We start from the raw sequence: 20,675 nt of genomic DNA on the forward strand, positions 1-20,675 counted from the left end.
ACCAAATTATTAATTATTCAATAAAGAATTCATCACTCACCAAACTTGGGTTGATATGAACTCACTGTTTATGGCAAGGTTCCTATGCAAAATATCATTTCATTTTAATATTATTGTGATATAAAACAGAGATAACTGCTAAACCGCGGTAAAGCAATGGCACATTTGCAGAACTTATCACATGTTTTCTAAGTTACATATCTCAGCTGGAGCACAACTGTTCTTTGACCAACTATTAAAAAGAAATATCTTTCACAAAGAGAACAGTGGGATCCTTTGAAGTATAACCTTGGAAATCGAGGTCTGTGTTACCGGGCATCATTCAAAGCAGATGTCTCTTCCCTGGAGGCCATGGTAAAATTGTTACTGAGAATACTTGTACCTCTCTGGGAAGAAGGCTCCATAAAACTTCCAGGCCTTCACTGGCAATACCTCTGATACTATATGAAAAATTGATATGCCCCGTTTGTCAAGTATTCCCAATGCTGCAGACATGATACAGAGCCTCCCAAAGAGCCTTCTAATCATTCTAATTGCCAAGAACTCACATATGCTTTTCAACAGCTTCTAGATTCAGCAACTAGAAAGCTCATTCACTTTTTTATGATTTTTAAGGGCAGGGGAACAGATACCTAGATTGTCTTAAGAATGAACAATTTGCTGACTGGCCGTTCCTTTTTCTTGCCTGCTAAGTGGGTGACCAGTGCTGAAGTATTCATTCTCAATGTTATTTCAGGACCTGGGAAGGACAAATCAGAGCTGCATAAAGGATGACTGACTCAGCAAATATTTATTGAGCACTGAAAACATACTCCTCTTATGCCTGTTAGTCTCTCTCTCTTATTTTCAATCTTGATCAAGATAAGAGGGATCAAGTGATGAACCGCATGCATGAGGGACAATGACATATAGTCCCACTAAAGGAGAGAGCTACTAATTCTAGAAAAAGCAGCAGACTCTGCAAACAGGTCATATCAATTCTTTAGCCCATGAGACATTCAGGTTGATCTGAAGAAGAACTATTGACAGCGAGGAAAATGGTGAAATCTTTTCTGAGGGAGCTCTAGGCAAAGGAAAGACTTGTCAAGCTCTCATCCTGCTCAACAAGTCTTTAGTGTCTCCCAGGACCTGAGGCTCACAAGCTGTCTGAGAATCACAGTTTTACAAGACTGTTCTCAACTTGCAAAGGTTTTGAGATGCCTCCAGAATGATGAAGCCCAGGCACCCGTCTAGGAAACAGAGCAGAGCACATCATTTTGAGCCCTGACTTCCAATCCAGGGTGTTGACAGCTTCATTTCAGGCTGCAGTAAGGACTTAACTTCAAGGCCCTTCGAAACAGTTCAGTTCCATAGAGAGAGCCTTTTCTCAATTTCTAGCTCTCTCAACAGATTGACATGGTTGCAGGTATGATGGAAACAGCAAGTCGAGCTGGCTTTATTTGAGGTCCAGAGGATGGGGAGTTCTGTCTTCATTCAAGATAAAGTTCTCAAACAGGTTCTCAAATATCATCCTAGATATTCCAGAAAGTGCTTGCACTATATTGACTACTTAACAGCTCCCCAGTAAAAAGCAGCCATGGCTTTAAAGCAATTGTTCAATCCAGGACTTGGCCGAGGCTGTAGGGTGTTGCAAAAAGTGGTTGCAAAGTAAACAATACAACCAACTTGTTACAAATCTACCTAGTTATCCCTCAGGTCAAGCCAGAGCCTCTCACCATCTAATTTTTTTCCTCTTCTTTCCCCTTCTTTATTAGACACATCAAGTGCCTACACATCAAGTTACATGGTCTTTGTTAATGGAGAGTTCAGAGGGACTGGGCAATTTCCACCTGTGAACCTCTGCTGATTTTCCTCCTCTTGTTATACATGGCCTTCCTCACCTACTTACAAAACCAACTGAGGGTTTTCCCTCACTGTTTCCTTTCTAAATTGGCAACAGTGATGGCAGCCTCTGTCAGTTTTTCTGTTGCTCTCACCTATGACCTGTAAATATAGATCTATACATTTATTCATCATAAATAGTCATCTGATTCTCATTCCCCTCTTACCTGCCACTAACAGTGGATAATAACAACATTCAGTCCCTTTCACATCTGCCTCTTGTGTTCTGGACCAATTCTTGGCCAACCTGAAGGTCTTTTGTAAATCTCAGCCTGACAGCCACAAATTCAGGCCAATACCACAAGTGAAAACACTCTCAGAGGGTAGGGCAGGGAGAACACAAAGGTGGAATGTTGATACAGAAAGGGACTTAGAGTATTTAATGTTTATGACTCAAATCTGTAATTTGGAATTGCTTTTAGTTATAGAAATGCCAGGCAGTGTAGTCCCCAGGCTCTCTTTACCTTTTTGCTCACTGCTTCTTGGACATTTCTTGACTTATATGCATCTATTGAACTTTTCAGCAGCCCCAGACAAAGTTAAACAATGGGTCATACTAAAGTTTCTGATTTATTCATGGATGTAAATGTTCCATGGCCCCCATCTTTCATTTCTTTGCCAAAAGAAATAAAATTATTGGATTCATGTTGACAAAAGGTCTTAAGAGTTCTTTTAAAAGCTCATAATATTATCACGAGGCAACATGACTCTTCCCAGTTTTGATTGTAGATGTGAGTTCATGCTCTCTATATTGTATATATCAGTACATCCATTTATATTTATGAGGACTCTTACTCAACTCCAAGTCTCTGGTTCAATGGAGCCTCATGTATCTACGTCTTTCTGAATTCTCATTTGAGTAGACTTCATGAAACCTTATGTTTTATGAGGGTGGGGACTATGGAATCCTCAGTTCTTAACACAGTGCCTGGCAAACAGAGGCATTCAATGCATATTTGTAAATAATTAATTGTCCAACTGAATCAATCAAGAATTCGAAACATAGAAATCAAATATTTGTAAATTCAATTTTTCTGAAAGAAACTTCCATAAGATACATTTTCCACAGTAATATGCTCCATAGAATATTTTTAAGGTTTATTTTTGATGTTATATATTTAGCTGCTTTTCCACTTTCCCTCCATCTCTGGCATTGATTTTCGTACTGAGTTAACTTGCTTGGTAAGTGGGAGGACAAGTGCTATTTTGGATGTGAATCTTTCCCATTGAGGATGGCTCGATAGGAAAACCAGAGGCTGAAAGGGATCTACCTGTTGTTTGCTTTTATTTTGTGTGCAAATGTTCCCCTTACATTTCATTTTCTAAAAGAAAACCCATTTTTGTTTTTAGAACTGGTAAATCTTTTGTGAAATAAGATTAGTCTTTTTTATAATTTGTGCTTATTAATTTAAATGACAAATGAATATTTATTTTATATATAATAGATACATATGTATATGCACATATATTTCATATTAGTATATTTACATATATGTATACACACACATATATATTTTTTATTTCTGAGAAATCACCCCAGAATTTTGACATTACAAATCATATTCTATGGCATCATTGTAATAATGGGATGGGTAGTTATAGTTAGTATTTGATTTCTATTTATTAAATTACCTTAACAGGTATATATGGACAGCATAATTGGATTACAAATGACTACATCTATTATACAAAAGCCATAATATCATGAATTTTGTAACTCTGTAACTGGTTACTGTTCGTTATTTTAAGATGACGATTGCTATTTTATCTGAGAGCTCTGCTTCTGGAGTTGGTACAGAATTTTCATGCTTACAGATCTTTTCCCTTCCTCCTCCCTCCTTTCCCCCTTTTCATTCATCTTCCTTTCCTCTTTTTGTTCTACTTACCAAGTGTTACCTATATCAATTGCACTTTCTGCAAGTTTAAGGACAAATAATTCCACATTTATTCAAATCCTAAAGCAACCACTTTGTGTTATCAATTGCATGGCTATCTGCTTAACTGGAATAATCAGGAACTCCCTGAAGTCAACACAAGGTGACTGGATTAACGGCCCCAGGGCCAGCCCAATTCTTTACAGAATTTCGTATTATGTTCCTGGCTTTTATAAAGAGTTGATGTAATAAACAGCTATATGGAATAACATTTCTGCATCTTTTGTAAAACATCTATTAAAGGCAATACACATTATACTAGTGTTTGTTACTCAAGGATCCTAACAATAAAGTCTTGCAAGTGTAAATTCCATGTGATGAAAAAGTTTATTCATTTGTGTGTGTTTTTTGGATGGATTGGATTATTTCCTTTGATGAGATATTCAAAGCTATGTAATTATGGTAATTGGTGATCATAGTTCTAGAATTCAGACTGTGTTAATCTCCTCGGATTGCTGCCTATTGGTCTTTTACTGATCATTAACACTCTTCCAGATGGTGAACCAGGAAGGATGCTCAATTCTGACCAATCACTTTCAGTATAAGTTATACATTTTATTTAAGCCACCCTGATTCCTATCTGCACTAGTGACAGAGGGTTGCATTCACCTAAATTAGGTTTATGTATTATGTCCTTTTTTTTAGAGAATATAATATCCAAATTAAAGACGGGAATAATTAATTATATTAATGGGCACCATAGATACTGAATTATTATTTGCTAAGCGCTGTGTGAAGCCCTTTATATGTTTAAACCATTTCATCGTCAACCATTTAGAGGTAAAGTCAGTAGCATTTTGCAGACTTATCTGATGACAGAGCACCTTCTTAAAGAGCATCTCAAGGAACTAGTTGTTCTACTGAACACATTTGGGAAACAGAAACCTAAGTGTATTGGGTCATCCTCATAACTATTGATACTTGAAGGTGGGTCTAGTACATCTTGGAAGTTAGCCCCTCTGTCTAAGGAGACTTTGGTTCTGGTTCTGGTTTCCTGCATGTATTGCCTATTCTTGACATCTGACAAATGATTAGTCCTTGACCTTTGTCTGGTTGGGCCACTAAACCCCTGGCTTTCTCCAAGACTGTATTTCACAGACTCAACCCTGCCAGCCTTTGACTATCTTGTTACTAACCCACCTTAACAGAAAATAAATGTTCCCTTTTATTAATTGAGTCTATTATAATATTAATTCTTGACTCAATCAAACACCCCAAATAAAGGGTGGGAATAGGACAGTGTTAGTGACATAAGAAGACAACTTTTATTGATCTAGTTAAATAGCAATAACAATAAAATACAGTGAAATTCAGTATGTGAACATTTATATTATGTGGATTCACCTAGACACACTTAGCATCCTGCCCCAGGTAGTGAGAAAAAAAATAGTTTAAATGCAAGGCAGTAAGATTTTATGTTAGGAAATGCCATTACCGGAGGCCTCCCATAATTTAAAACTTGAGTAATCCAAGATTAATTTTTCATAAAACTGACACAGGAATGCAGGTATTTATTTGCTGTCTGAAGTGGCACACCATGGGCTGTAGCAAAAACATGGTTTCCCATTCGCCTGGCCCTTCAGCTCTAAAATCGTGTGATTGTTAACATTTAAAAAAATTATATATCTATTATTTCAAATGCTGCTGATCCTGTGAGAATTTATTAATATTTTTATGCTACGCGTTTCAAGTTCGCATGACTGATTTTATGAGTTGCTGCTGCGTTGTATAGTACTGGTGCTTTCATCCCCCAGCCCACTCCATTTGCAGGGAGAATTTAATCTGTTAGGAAGTATGACTGCTATTTCTTTCTTTCCTGTGTGCCTTTCAGAGTAGAAAATATCACTCTGCCCTATAAATGCAAACCAAGTACTTCATCTGGCCTCCCCCGTAGAAATTGAAATCTATTGAATGTTGGAAAAATACTGAATTTACTGCAAGTTACATCACTGTCCAAAATGTCATGTAGTTTTAAGGAATGTTCAAAGATAATTTTGAATATACATGGCTCTTCTCTTTATGTGCCAAATTTAGAAGTTTACCTCCCACATAAGATGCGATTCTACCTGAAAAATAATAGGCATTATCTGTTGCCAACCCAACATTCATCACTCTGTTCTTTCTTCCCCCCCAAAATCCCCTATTTTATTCAGGTATCTACCCCCTCATATGACCAAGGAGAAGATTATCCTAATACCAGTTTCAGGAGTAAATCTTAATTTGTCAAGGCTCATCATGGTAGTCCCGCACCCCCTTTCCAATGATTTGTTTCACACTGGTTGAGTAACCCAGTTCTGGCCTATGAGACACAAGATTATGTCAGTTGAGGGGTTTCTGGAGAGATTTCCTTGATTCTTAAAAAAGGGACAGAGACAGTGATACTTCTTCTTCCTAAGCACATTGTTGGGTCTGGATGTGACTCCAATAAATACTGCCATCTCGCTACCAGTTGTCTAAGGATGTCAGCATCAAGAGTGGGAGAGAGAGCAGAGAAGGCTAAATCCTAGGTCCTTGGAGATTTTGCTCAGTTCTTGAATCAACCAATCCTGAAGTCTCCCCAACTTCTTCCTCTTAGATAATGTGTCAGTAAGCTTGGGCTGTCATAACAAAATACCATGAATTGGTGGCTTAAACACCAGAAGTTTATTCCTTTCAGTTCTAGAGGTTGGGAAGTCCAAGGTCAAGGTTCCAACTGATTTGGTGAGGACTCTCTCCCTGGCTTGCAGACAGCTCACCTTCTGTCTGTGTAACTACCCTCACTTGACTTTTCCTCGGTATGTGGGTGAGTGTGGGACCGTGGAGGCAGCTCTCTCTCTTCCTCAGTGTAGAAGGCCGCCAATCCTATTGGACTAAGATCCCACCCTTATGACCTCATTTAACCTTAATTACCTCCTAAAAGCCCTATCTCCAAATATAATCACATTGGAGGTTAACTCTTCAACATATGAATTCTGGGGGGGTACAAATTCAGTCATAGCAGATAATATAACCAATGTCCTTATATTGTCTAAACAAGTGCAAGTTGTGTGTTTTTTTCTGTTATATATTACTGAATACATCCTAACAGAACTCATGTTTTATGAAGCAATACACGAAGAACAGGGTCTAACTCATGACATATAACACAAAAAGATCAAGGGCTATTTGCCTTTTCTTAGAACAAAGCAGTTGTAGTTAAAACTGGTTAGTCCATTGTTGTCACAGGGCATATCATGAACTGCTGATTGTACATATATGTGGTATCATGTTAACATAAACAGTCCAGCCCTAAGGGAGTTTTGAGTTAAAAAGAGAAGTTTTTCTAAGATCATGTGCTCTGATATCAAACCATGCTCCAGCCCAGTTCTATCATTATAGAGTTCTGGCAAGCCACGAGACGTTAGCTGGTGATTTTATCAAGCAAGGCTTCTAACTAATGGCTTGATGAAACCGTCACTGCATCATAAAACACTATAACAGACTGAAATGAAGATCCCTTTCAAGAATTTTGTAATTTTAGATTATTACAATTTAGTCTATGAAAAGCAGTATCTCAGGGATCACCATAATCCTACAAATAAGAATACACTTTCACTTTTATGCCTGAGATGAATCAGTTATGTTTATTCTTGCAATTCAAGTCTAATTTGTATAACTATCTTCAACAAAAAGGGTGGAGTTCAGATTTTACCCCATTCTAGTAAAGCTCTTACGAATCATTTTACTTATCATTTAGTTACATTATGTACAAAGCAATTTTATGTAGTCTCCCAGAAGAAAATTAAAAAAGTAAAATTATATTAAAGAGAAGGATTTTTGTAACATCGTAAAATTCACTTCTTTTTTTCTAGCCTGGAAAGTAGAAATAAGAACAGCACTTATCAAATTTTAAAAACAAAACTAACCAAACAAAAAACCCCAAACTCCACCAAGAAACAAATGATGAGAAATACATTTGCATACAGAGGAATCCATATTAAAGGCAAGAAACGTGGGCCATTTTTATTTTTTTTTCCAGTTTGAAATCTTAAACCTTCTGACACTATTTGCATGAACTCAGCAATACAAACCATGTTGTAAATGATTTTCTGAAAAACTTTGCTGGTTTCACTGTGTATTGTATTATTGGCCAAATGTGACATTAAATTTTATCCCCTGTGGCTTGGAGCTAAATGTTTGCACTGTGCAGAATGGCAACACTCAATTAAACAGCATTTTTCATGATCTACACCCACCATTGTTACTGTATTTAAGGGAGATAATGGGGGTACTGACCTATATTGCGTTTCTTATTATCAATGGAGATGAAGCGTATGCAGGGATTACTGGTGATGTACTGCCCGGCCCAAGGGACATCAATCTTCGTGCCAGCTTCATAAAAGAGGCCCAGAGCGTAGCGAGAGGAGTAGCTCACAGACTCCAGTTGCTGCCTTTGGCATTCACTAATCACTGTGGAAGAAAAAGTATAGGGCATCAAACTTGAAAATATCATCTTTCCTTTTAGTACATCAAAAACAAGAGTCCTTTAAACTAGTTCCAACTGTTCCCACCAATTCCATCTCACTTACGATGAATTTTGAAAGGTAATGTGAAATAGCATCAGCTTTCTCATTTCTTTTCAGAGTGATTACTGACCTTGGCACAATTGTTTTTACCAAGCTAAAGGTCCAAACTTCTTAGACTGGCATTCAAGGCTCTCAAAATTTGGCACCAAATTGCTTTTCTAGTTTTGTATCCCAGTTATTATCTTGGGACTGTCTGGCAACATTATAGATTGCGTATACTGAGCACTTACTATGAGTCAGGGTCTTTGCCAAACACTTGCCACAAGCCTTTCACTCTATCCTAACAACTGCCATATAAGTAGAGCATTATCCCTATGTGATGGCTGGGGAAGCCCACGCTCCATCCCTTATGGACCTCTTAAATTCTTCCACGTCACATAGAGATTTGTTGGCTTGTCATCTTCCTGCCAGGATTATAACAGTTCCTTAAATACAGGGACCACACCTTAGTCGTCTTCATTATAAGCCTCTACCCTACTTATTATGGGCACACCAAGGATGAAAGTAGAAAGATATAGAAAGGCAAACACAGAAACGCAGTTAGTTAAAACGTAGGAGGTAAATAATTAACAAATGGAAAAAAGACTGGGAAACGAATTAGGCAGGTTGGGGTTCAAATCTTGACTCTATCACTTACTAGTTAGGTGACATTGGTTGAGCTACTTAATTATTCTAATGATAGTGCTCTTCTCTATAAATGGTAAAACTAGTACAGGATGTATTAGTATATTGTGAGGATTATATGAATAATGCCAATCAATCGTGCTTGATAGGACAAGTGTTCATTAGATAGGCGCTTTTTCTATTATAGAGAGGAAATTAGGAAAATGTTCCTTCCTGGGGTGGAGAAGGGACAGATTTCCTTCACTTCTTACTCTCCATCTCCAGCCTCCCTACCCTAAAAGGTCTCAGGGAGCTGCTTGTTCATATATGCACGACATTAATAATCTGCATCTCAGAGAAGGCCATAGTTCTATTCTGAAGGTTTAGGCAGGCTGACTCAGAAATGGAACATGCGAAAAATCTTCATGAACCTAGTGAAAAATACCCTAAAACATCCTAGTCTAAAACAGTTGGGATAGGCAGGCCCCACGGATGGCATCCAACTTTAGCTAAACCTTAGAGAAATGACTTTAGGAGGTCGAGAGAAGGCAAGAGCATATTTAGTAAATTATTTAAGCACAGTAATAATCCTATACATGATCATAACATATTCTTGGCTACAAAACATTTTTAGAATTAAGACCTCATTTAATCTTCACAAAAGCCCTGCAATGTGGGTGTTTTTACCATTCTCATTTTACATTCTTAGGAAGCTGCGATTCAGACTGGTTAAGGAACTTTCCCTAGGTTACACAGCTTCCTACTCATGGGGTCCAGATGAAGCCACAAGTCCCGCATTGGAGTCATGCACAGGTACTCATTGATCCACACTATCCCTTTGTGATCTATCAGTCTGAGTTTCAAAATGAACTTTGGCATTGCTTTCTCCTCGGACATTAATGATTGTTTTGCATTCACTTGGAAGTATAAGCCATCGCATCATTTTCTGCTTATCAAAAGATATTAACTACTTGATGACCAAATGATATGACATGGGCATCGTTACATTCAATGTATCTTGGGCTTCATTTTCGTATTTAATCTGCTTTTAAAGTTATGGCTTGATATTATGCTTAACTACTTTCCGAGAGGGACGGAGTGAAGAAAACTAACACTAGCAGTTGAGCTCATATTGGGGTCTTCCTAGTTTCCCATTTTTTCAATTAAAAAAACAAACCAACAAAACTGTGTAGTCAGCTATTCAGTAACTGAAAGGGCCTAAAACTCTCCTTTTTTTTCTTTAAACCAAAAGCGAAGGTCAACTAGGTTGACAACCAAACTAGACTTTCCTCTGCCCCCACACGCACATTTGCACATTTAGCTAGTTTTCAGACAAGCTGCCAAGTGGCAAATCCCACTGGGCGGCCCTTTGAAAAGGTAATTGATATCTATATAGAAACAGAAATTAACCTTAAACGCCCCTGTGTGCTCTGGGGGCTCTACAATTCATTTTGAGTTCAGGGAGGTGAGACTTCTGACTGAAACAATCTCAATTTCTGGACATATTCACTTACACAAAAGTCATCTTCAGGACCTTAAACATTTTTAATTGTTGTAGAATCTAACAAAATGTCCCGATTTTGTTTGAAAGTTTTTCTTATGCAAATGCCAAAGGGAGTATCCTTAGGTCTAAAATATATATATTTTTTGGCAAGAAAAATGAAAGGTTTTTCACTATCCTGTACTATCATGTGCCATCTATCCAAAAAACAAGTCTCATATAAAAATGCCCAATTTGATGCACTGAATCTTTACCTGGATATTACCCGAATTTATTCTGAACCACTAGGATCATATAATCTCTGTAACTATACACACACGTACATATAATATTGAATACACCTTATGACTATGATGTGAGTAAAGTAGCATAAGTTCCACTGAACGGGGTAGCTTACATTCTTATTTTAAAAGAAGTGTCCTTATTCCATTGTCCTTGCATCTATGCCTATGTGTGCATGTATGTGTGCATGTGTGGATATGGGGCAGGTGAAAGACACAGGGAGAAACTGGAAGTGGGGGGGGGGGGGAAGAAAAGAAGACCTGGACTATACTCCTGAAAACATCAAGTAAGTAATTTCATTTTTTGTTTCCTAATGTAATTTCATTCTTTTAGCTTCCTAGCCTATAAAAGAAGGCTAAACATACATATTCTGCATATTTCCTTTGTTTTTTGGTGATGATCTCATTCATTCATTCGTTCGTTCGTTCATTGTCTACTTTATGCCAGGCACTGTTTTAGATGTTAAGGATATAAAGCAAAAAGATAAAATCCCTGCTCTCGTGTAGCTTGCATACTAGTGGTGGAGAGACCAATTATAAATAAATAGCCTACTAAATGGTTTGTCTGCTGGTAATTAGAACTATAAGGAAATATAAAGCAAGCTAAAGGGATAAAAGTGACAGGTGTGGGTAGTGAGACTATTTTATATAGGCTGTCAGGGTATATGTCTCCTCTGAGGATTTTATTCTGATTGACAGGTGAAGTTACCTCCAGTGATGAGCCAAAGACACATATGACCTGGCTTCTGTTTTGAAAATGATTCTGGCTACACGAGAAGACTTGCAGGGAAGCCACAGAGGAGTTAGTGCGGACAGCTTTGCAGTAGTCTTGGAGTGGAGAGAACAGCAGAGGAGGTCAGGAGAGGTTACATTTTGGATGGAATATATGTGTGTGTGTGTGTGTGTATGTATAAACACATTTACATTGTATTTTACATACGTGTGTGCATGTATGTGTGTGTATATATATGTTACACACATACATATATATATATATAACTATATCTGATGTAGCTTTGAGTTAACATACATGTAGAAAAGTATGCCTTGGTGAATTTTCATAAAGTGAACACACCAGTATAACCACTAGCTATATTGAAAAAACAGATCCGTACTAAAACCCCAGAAGTTGCCTTCTCTCTCCTTTTCAGGCACTCCCTGACAAGGATAATCAGTAATCCTGCATTCTAACACCACAGATTAGTTTAGCTGCTTTTGAATGTCACATAAAAGAATGATGCAGGATGTACCCTTTGTATCTGGTTTCTTTTACTTAGTATTATGCTTGTGATATTTATAAATGTTGTTACATGTAGTTGTAGTTAATTGTAGTTTATGTGAAAAAGTATTTTATATACTATGCATATATTATACTATATTTATCCATTCTGCTGATGGACATTTGGATTGTTTGTAGTTTTGGGCGATTACAAATGTAATAAGAAGAACATCTGTATGTGTTTCTCTTGGTGTATATATATATATACCAAATACTGGATGAAGGTGTGTGTGTGTGTGTGTGTGTGTGTGTGTGTGTGTGTGTACTAGAATTCTTGGTTCATGGGTTCCCTTATACTTGGCTTTAGTCAATACTGTCCAATGGTTTTCTAAAATGATTGCACCAACTTGTACTCCCACTTGGGATGTATGGAAGTTCAGTCACTCCATATCTTTGTCCACATTCGCTACTATCTGCCTTTTAATTTGGGATGTAGTGAAATCGTGTTGTGGTTTTAGTTTGCATTCCATGATGACTAACATTTGAAAGCCTTTCAGTGTTTATTTGGATATCCTGCTGTGATTGCCTGTTCAAATCTTTGCTCATTTTTCTTTCGGGTTGTCTGCCTTTTTCTTATTGCTATTTAGGAGTTCTTTCGAAATCCTGGATATGAGTCACATATGTATAGTAAAACTTTCTTCTCCTTGGTTTCACTCTCTTAATCATGAAGTTTGATGAACAGTTTTAATTTTAATTTAGTAGAATTTATCTTTTTTTCATTTATAGTTAGCACATATATCCTAAGAATTTTTTTGCCTACTCCAAGGCCTTAAAGATATTTGCTTATTTATTTTTTCTGAAGCTTTGCTGATTTACCTTGCATAAGGTTTTAGATATAAGTTTGAAGATTGAGCAGCTAGGATTCCTGTTGTCTTGGAAAGGTCGTATGAGGGAAAGAGATCAAATGAGAAATAGACGGGACATTACTTCTTCCCTATTCTAGTTAAATAAATAACAGCTTTATTGTTCTATATTTCTTGGAGTTATAATATAAAATGAACAAAATAAACTGACCAACAAAACAGGTGCAGAGACATGGAAGCATGGAACAGACTGACAGATCTCAGAGGGCAGAGATTAACCAAAGAATTTATATGCATATATGCATAGCCCTTGGACACAGACAATAGTGTGGTAAAGGCCTGGGGTGGGGTAGGAACTGGGTAGAAGGGGGGCAATGGGGAAAAAATAGGGGACATATGTAATACTCTCAACAATAAAGATAAATAAAAAATAAAAAATATAAAAGTAAGACATTAGATTATAAGCAACTTGAGGCAAGGACTGTGCCTCATGAGCTTTGTGTGTCCAGGCCCCAGGATAATGCCTGGTACTGTGTGGGCATTCAATAAATGTTAGTGAATACATCCTCACTTTAGAATATTTGGAAAGTACACAAAGACATAAAGAGGCAAAAAGGGAAATAATCACCATATTCTCATCATCCAGAGAAACAACTAACATTTTGACACTTTCCCTTAGTATTATCCTTATTTTTTTTTTAAAAAAAAATGGCTGTGATCACATGGCACATACAATTTTTCAAACTGCATTTTTGCTTAGCATATGACAAAAACACATGCCTCATTGTAAACATAATTTTTAATGCCTCCATAAAATTTGATGGAAAGGCTGTGGTGTAATTTAACCATTCCATTAATGTTGGACATTTATTTCCTTTTTGTCTGTTTTAATTAAAACTGTATGCATATTCTTGCGTCTAGATATTTATCTATGTTTCTAATTATTTCCTTAAGACAGAATATTGGAAGTGGGATTACTGTTAAATTGATTTTCATAAAGACTGAACCAATTTACACTTCCATTAACAGTGTCTGAAAGATCCATTTCACTGTATTCTTGCCCGTGAGGTTTAATATACACACAGAAAATGATCCTTTTTTTTCTTGATAATTCAATAGGAAAAGCAGATCTCACTTTGGTTTTAATATCTGTTTCTTTAACGACTGATAAGACTAAACATTCTTCATGTATCTACTAGCCCATATGTATTTTCTCCTTTGGAAACAATCTGTTCATGTCATTCTGCTAATTGGTCTAGTAGATTCTTCATGTTAGTAAGTTAAAATACATGATGTATTACAGAGACTCTTCATTTATTCTATGTTATAATTTTTTTCTCTGTGCTGTACTTTTTAGTATTGCATATAATATTTATGTAGATAATCAGTTGTTTCTTCCTTTCTTGTGTGTGCTTATGCACCCACCCACACTCATGGGCTCTTTCACTCTCTCTCTTACCCTCCCTTCCTCCTCCCTTTCCTCCCTCTCTTTTCTGTTTAAACACCGAGAGGCTAAAACTTTATTTGTGCTGGTTATTCTTGTCCCCCACCCCTCTGGTCCACCCTCTGCCCATCTCTGCTCTGCTCTGCGCCCAGGGTGACTGCTCTCTCTATAGGTTTCATTCCCTGGAGCTCTGGCTTCTGAATGGTTTTGGCCAATGAGAGGCACAGGCAAGAGACTGCAGGGTGGAAGGAGACAGAGAGACAGAATATTGACTCCTTCTGCTCCTTCCTGCTTGGCCAGGTGCTGGGAATCCTGAGTTCCTCTACAGCTAAAGTTCTTTTTAGGTAGCTCTTATTCCATGGTTCCAATGTTCATGTAGCATCGAATATCTTGTTTTCTTCTCTCACAGATTTAGGTCTAGCAATAGTGATGGCTTCCTGTTGTTTCGGTTTGGAGGTGCCACAATATCTTTGCTGGTTGCCTTAACCCTAACCACCGTTCTGTAAATACCCTGCTATTAAATTCGTCCAGTTAAAACCTTTTTGAATACACCACCGATTTCTTGCCGGCACCTTGACTGAAACAACATTGAACTATATTTTCTTCTAGCTTCTTCTAGAAATGCACTCTGAGGCAAAGCATGCATGCTACATTCTACTCTTTGGAGTGGTAGAGGTCAACTCTTCAGATCAAGTCCTTGGGCAGAAGAGTATTCTAAGTGAGACTATTTTGTGATTCATGAAGGTCTGTGTTTTCATAAGTAAACAAAGTACTCTTTTCAATTGCATTTTTCTTCATCTAATACTGACTTTTTTGGGACATGAAAACAAATATTTCCATGTTGATAGTAAAACAAACACCTTTTAACACTAATGTGACATTGATCGTCAATACTGTAATTAATGGTAAATGCTGCTCACATTGACAGTTGGTGCTCAAAGCCTTAATCTCCTTCCAGAAGTTTTGTTGTTTATAGCCAATCACAGAGGATTGCTAAATTCCTGATTTGCCACCATATGTGAAGAATTTCAACGCAGGGACAGCTAAAGTTAGAAGGTCAGCTTGTAGTATAAGCATTTAAGCTCTGCATCAAGTGACACTGGCTGTTCTTGATTTACCCATTATTGCTTTTCTCTTTTATGCTGAATTCCAAGAATGTCAAGAAATTTCATGCATCAATTCAACTCCTCACATTAGACCATCCAGTTCTGTGGGTACACGAAACCAATAGTATTTTAGCCAGGAGAGCTGTTTCCTCTTTACTCAAAGTGGCCATATAAATAGTGCTGAAAGACCCATTTTCCATAAATAGTTCTTTTAGCAGGCCAGTACAGAGTCTGAACTTTCACTATTCATGAGTCATTTCTTTCGCGTAAAAGCATCATAGAGTCTTGTTTCCCTTTACCTGGAATAAATTGAATGTTCACTTGGACTCTGTAGGTATAGAAGTCATTAAGCCTGGAAGCACAGTTCAGAAATAGTTTTGGCAAGCAATAAATCTAGAGTTTACTGGTGACAGACTTCAGCAGTTATATATCTATGTGGAATTTCCCTGGGGAAATATTTCTTTCATCCTGAGTAACATCTCTGAAGTCAGAAAAATTTGAGTTTGAATTCTGGTCCTGACCTTTATCTGTGTGACTTTGGTCAAGTTGCTTAATCCCTCTAAGCATATGTATTCTTGTAAAATGAGAATAATAATAGTGCTTGCTTAAAGGATTGTTGAGAAAATTAAATGAGATAATAGTAACTGCTTAGCACAATGCCAGGCACACAAGTGTACTGCAAAACCCTAACACTATAGTTCTTGAATTTAAAAGCCTTTAGAAGTGTCTATGTGTATATCATACTTCAGAAAAAGTTATTTTAAAAGCCCTAGAGACAATATCCTAACATTCAAGTATGTCAGGATATTACTAAATCAGAGACATAGCTGGCTAGTAAAGTACACCGGATACACATCACTTTTCAGAGCAGAGGATACAAAAAACAAAATTTTCTTTGAAAAGTAAGGAGTATTAAAGATGCAAAAAACATTTCAATCATTTCTTAAAAATTAACATAAATTGCAGAATTCTTTAGTTATCTGATTTAGAATGCTGAATGTTTGAAAATTTGTCTTTTGAAAGGAATGAAACCTGCATTTTGGGTCATCATTGCTCTGGTATGCCAGCATTACATGTTCTTAATCCTAGTCCTACCCCAGGATTGTATGAAAGCAAAAGGTGCCAAAGAAATGGGTTTCTCTGCATTGTCTTTTGGTTACTTGATAGAAATAGTTGGGTAAAAATCTAGGATTAAGTTGATTTTACACTCATGTGCTTAGGGAGAATGCTAATTACCTGAATGCAGACTTTACCAGGTACATTCCATCTAGCTGCTATGTATAGCAGTTTTTTGGGAAGTCATCAGAACACATTAAAAAGCATAGGCATGTTAGGGCAGCTATGTATATAACTAGCCAGAGAAGTTTAACCTAATGTTTCTCAAATTTTGTGGGACCCTAACAACAAAGGCAATAAGTGTCATTAAAAAGGGGAGAAAAGAGCATAAAGATACCTAAAGTTTCTAAAATATAATAATACTTAATTGATCTTGCCTTTATCTTATTTTGTTTCCAGTAAGGATAAAAATAAAGCGCTATTTTAAGGGTAAGTTCTAGGCTTCCATGATTAAGCAGGCAACCCTGCCAAAGTGAAGGCCCAGGCTGTTAGTGCTGTTATCAGCATTTAGGATGAGTCGGGTCCCCTCCCCCAGCGGTCCGGAAGAGATTTCTAATCCCCTCGTCTCCCCATCTCCGCAATCATAAAGAACCACCTGCCGAGGCAAAAAGACATTGTTTTCTGCCTGGTCTCTGCTTCTACTGCCTTCTTGTCACTCAGTCTCCGTGGCCTTTGAAAAGAGTATTTAGCTATACAATGTGGCTGTAGCAGGCTTTTCATGAAGCCTTTTGACTTTCTCCCAATCGCATTAAGTCTCTGCTGCTTTACAAACTCACTACCCACTCTTCTCTTTATCTGGATGGAGGTCCTGCGAAACTAAAATGATAGTCAATTGTTTCTATAGCAACCAGTTCTAACCACAGGATTAGAAAAATAAACATTTTTTTAATGTAGGAGCTGTTTTCTGAAAGAATGTGGGATTATTTAACTCAAACATTGTTTGCTGGAGGTCCACTCTGCTTCCAGCACTCTGCCTCTGTAGCCACTATAAAATACCTCTTAACAAAACACTTAGCAGAGTCTAGGGCATAAAATAATTTTACCCAGGTTATCATCAATTGTATCCTTTGGAAGCTTCTTTTTGGACGTCAGAGTAGAAATGTAGTTGCCTTTCCTGTTCTCTTTACAGAGCATATACGTTAAGTCTGGAAACCACAATAGTAAGGTTGGAAAATGCTCGCCTTATTTCCATGCCCTGTAAACTTTTAGACTATTATGCCATCATTCTTTTTGTAGGAAAAGTGCTGATTTTCAGATGAGAAGAATATGAAAATAAAGTATTGTGTGTGCTATTATACAAAATGTCACAGAATATCATACATGTTTTTCAGCCACTCTTCCCTGCTTACCCATTTAATTGCTTTATGGCCATGCCATCCATCCATGAGCAATATAGTAATTTTAAAATTCATAATAATAAAAACTTTATTACATGTCACCTCATATTTTTATACTGATATATATTTTTATATTTATGGCTAATGTTACTTTATACTGAGGCAATGACTGGATGAATTAATACTCAAATTCAACACTTTTATAATTTTAGAAATCAGAAACACTGTTTGCAAGGATCTGGAATCTGCAGTATTGAGGCAAGATGTCAGAATTTGGTGGTGTAAGCTCTAGGACACTCAGAAATATTTTCATCTTGTACTTTGCAAATCCACTAGCTTTTTTTCTATTTACATAACAACTCCCCACAATGCTTAGCTAAAGCCAAAGCAAATAAACTGAACTTGGAGAAAAAAAAGTAATGGCACCAGGCTTCATTTAGTGGAAGCCTACAGCATTTTACTTGTTTTAAAATTAGTATGCTCCCAGAACTAACAAAAATCTCAACTTGATGAAAAGCACAATTATTTTTGATCTTCATATTATCTTACCTTTACTTTGCAATGTTTTTGAAGTTTCTTTTATTAATACGCTGGTTAGTACATTAGTAAAACACTGTTCATTTTACTTTATTTTTTGTTTTATTTCCATTTTAGTCATGCTATTGAACTGTAAATTTTTACTTCCAAGTTTCAATCATTTCCTCCTATTTTTCTTCTGAACTTTACATCACTATAAATGTTTAATCTGAAAGATGTGATGACAGAGATTATCCTTAACTGAGCACACTTGCATTTCTGAGCCTTAGCAAAAATCTTTATGTGTATAAATAAGTTCATATCAATATAATGCTATGTACATATTTCAACTCACTGAGCTTCAGTTTCCTCATATCTTAAGTAGTGATATTATGAAAATTAGAAACTTTATATTCTAAATATTATTTAAAAGTTTTATAATATGTGGCACAAAATAGGAGCAAATGTACAGTAATAGTAGCAATTGTTGTTGCTGTTGCAGGGAATGGGATGAACAAGAGAGCCTTAACTGGTATGTGAAGGTACAATTGTTAAGAGAAGATTTAGAAGTGGGTGCAAGGAAGGAAGAAAATATTTTTTTCCTAGCTCATCTCTGGAAAGGCATAATTTTTATATCCAACTTTATAGCCTTGAGGTATTTACTTCTGATCTATAATTTCAGTTATATACCATTTTATCAAAAAGTTTATTAAAATACTTTTACCAGGTGTCTATTTTCCACTAGGTATCTCTTATTAATCAAAGTTAGTATACAATTTAACTCTAATCAAATTAACCAAAGCACCTCTGTAGCCTAGAACATGGTAGGTAGCTTTCTTCCTTCTTATGACATACTCCAGACCCATGAGTCTACCACTTGTAGAGTCAGAAACATAAATTCTTCCTTCGCTTTCCTGCCCTAACACACCCACCTCACACACCTGTTTACTCTGCTTGCAGGTACATATGCTAGGGTGTGATTTCTATGATGCGATGACAAATGGGATCTTGTCATTGCATTATTTAAAGAGCAAATTCCAAAGATCAAATCTTTTTCCACACCTGTGTCTGCTTAGGGACATTAAAATGGGACCGGTCTCACTGATTAGAAGGACATTTAGAGTACAATTATTGGGTTACCTGCTGAAATCTTTTCAGGCATATCTGGTTTCACCCTAGGTTATGGGTATCCCATGCATATGAGAATTCAATTGTAGATCTTCTTTGTAAGCTTCCACCCAGCACACCTTGCCCTTCCCTCCAGCTTGGGCAGCAAACTGGCTGTCCTGGTTGGATGGACACCTGATGGCTTCCTCTTGCCACCTCCTTTCCTAAACTACAAACCCAGATTACCTCCACCCCACTGGCCCTCCTCCTTACCCAAGTCATCCTGTTGTCACAGGAAGATCTCTTCTTAGCTCACCAATTGCCTTCTCTTTCCTTTCTCTTTTATACCTCAACAATAGAACAGAATAACTCTTTGCCCCCAAAATAAATTGAAAACGGCTTTAATAGTTGGCGATGCAAGGATAAGAAAAGCCACATATTTTGTAGTGTAATAAGAAGTCATAAAGAACCACAACTCCTAAGAGTTCCTTGAAGTTCCCTTTGGACTCTCACAAAGGGCTCCATCTACCTCTTCATCTGGCTCTTCCTCAATAAACAGCGTCCAGTATAAACAGAACAACCACATTTTCTCTACCTTATTTGAGCAAATAGACAGTATTTCTATTATATCAGCGATAAGCTTCTGTGAACAAGACACAGACAACAGATCAGAACACTGGTTCTGTGGAAATACACGTTCCTAATTTGAAAAAACCAAAAACACACACATTACCAACAAAGGGTTTATCAACCGAGCACTGCCTGGAGTGGGGACTGCTTCATGCTCTTCTTCATCACTCGGTACTGATCTCACTGTGCCAGCTTGTCCTCTCGCATAAAGATTCAGGGACATGGTGAAAAGGAGAAAATCAGAATAGGCAGTCCATAAAAAAATTAATTTGCCTCTATTTCAAATAATGCTCACTGAGAAATTGAATTGAGTGATGAATAAAATATTTCTTATATGCAATATAGGAGGAGTCAATGTCACTCTGAGAAATTTAACTTTTTAATCTGCTAACTTGGTGCTTGTATTTTATTAGCAATTGCAAAAGAATAATCTATTATTCTCTTGCAAGTGTCAAAAAGATGATGTTGTGGGGAAGGCAGCATCAACTGTTACTTCTGGCTGGAAAAAGCATGCAGCCCACATTGCCCTTTGCTAGTCCCTGAATCTCCTGCCTTTATTTCTATGGCTGCAAAATTAGAGTGGGATTAAAAAT

The 20,675-nt window shown here is 37.0% G+C and overlaps 1 protein-coding gene across 4 annotated transcripts in view; it reads right to left on the reverse strand.

Annotated features, from left to right (window-relative positions):
• The window catches only part of RNLS (renalase, FAD dependent amine oxidase), a 211,248-nt gene that overhangs the window by 40,614 nt on the left and 149,959 nt on the right, over positions 1-20,675 (reverse strand). For 3 of the 4 annotated variants that reach the window (XM_081158613.1, XM_081158612.1, XM_081158614.1), the window contains exon 5: positions 8,070-8,243. The exons of the other annotated variant lie outside the window; for it this stretch is intronic. In XM_081158613.1, the coding sequence (XP_081014739.1) occupies positions 8,070-8,243 (174 nt within the window). The remainder of the gene's footprint in view (positions 1-8,069; positions 8,244-20,675) is intronic. 4 annotated transcript variants of the gene reach the window in all.

The sequence above is a fragment of the Miniopterus schreibersii genome, assembly GCF_964146895.1.
Source record: "Miniopterus schreibersii genome assembly, chromosome: 14".
Lineage (NCBI taxonomy): Eukaryota > Metazoa > Chordata > Mammalia > Chiroptera > Miniopteridae > Miniopterus > Miniopterus schreibersii.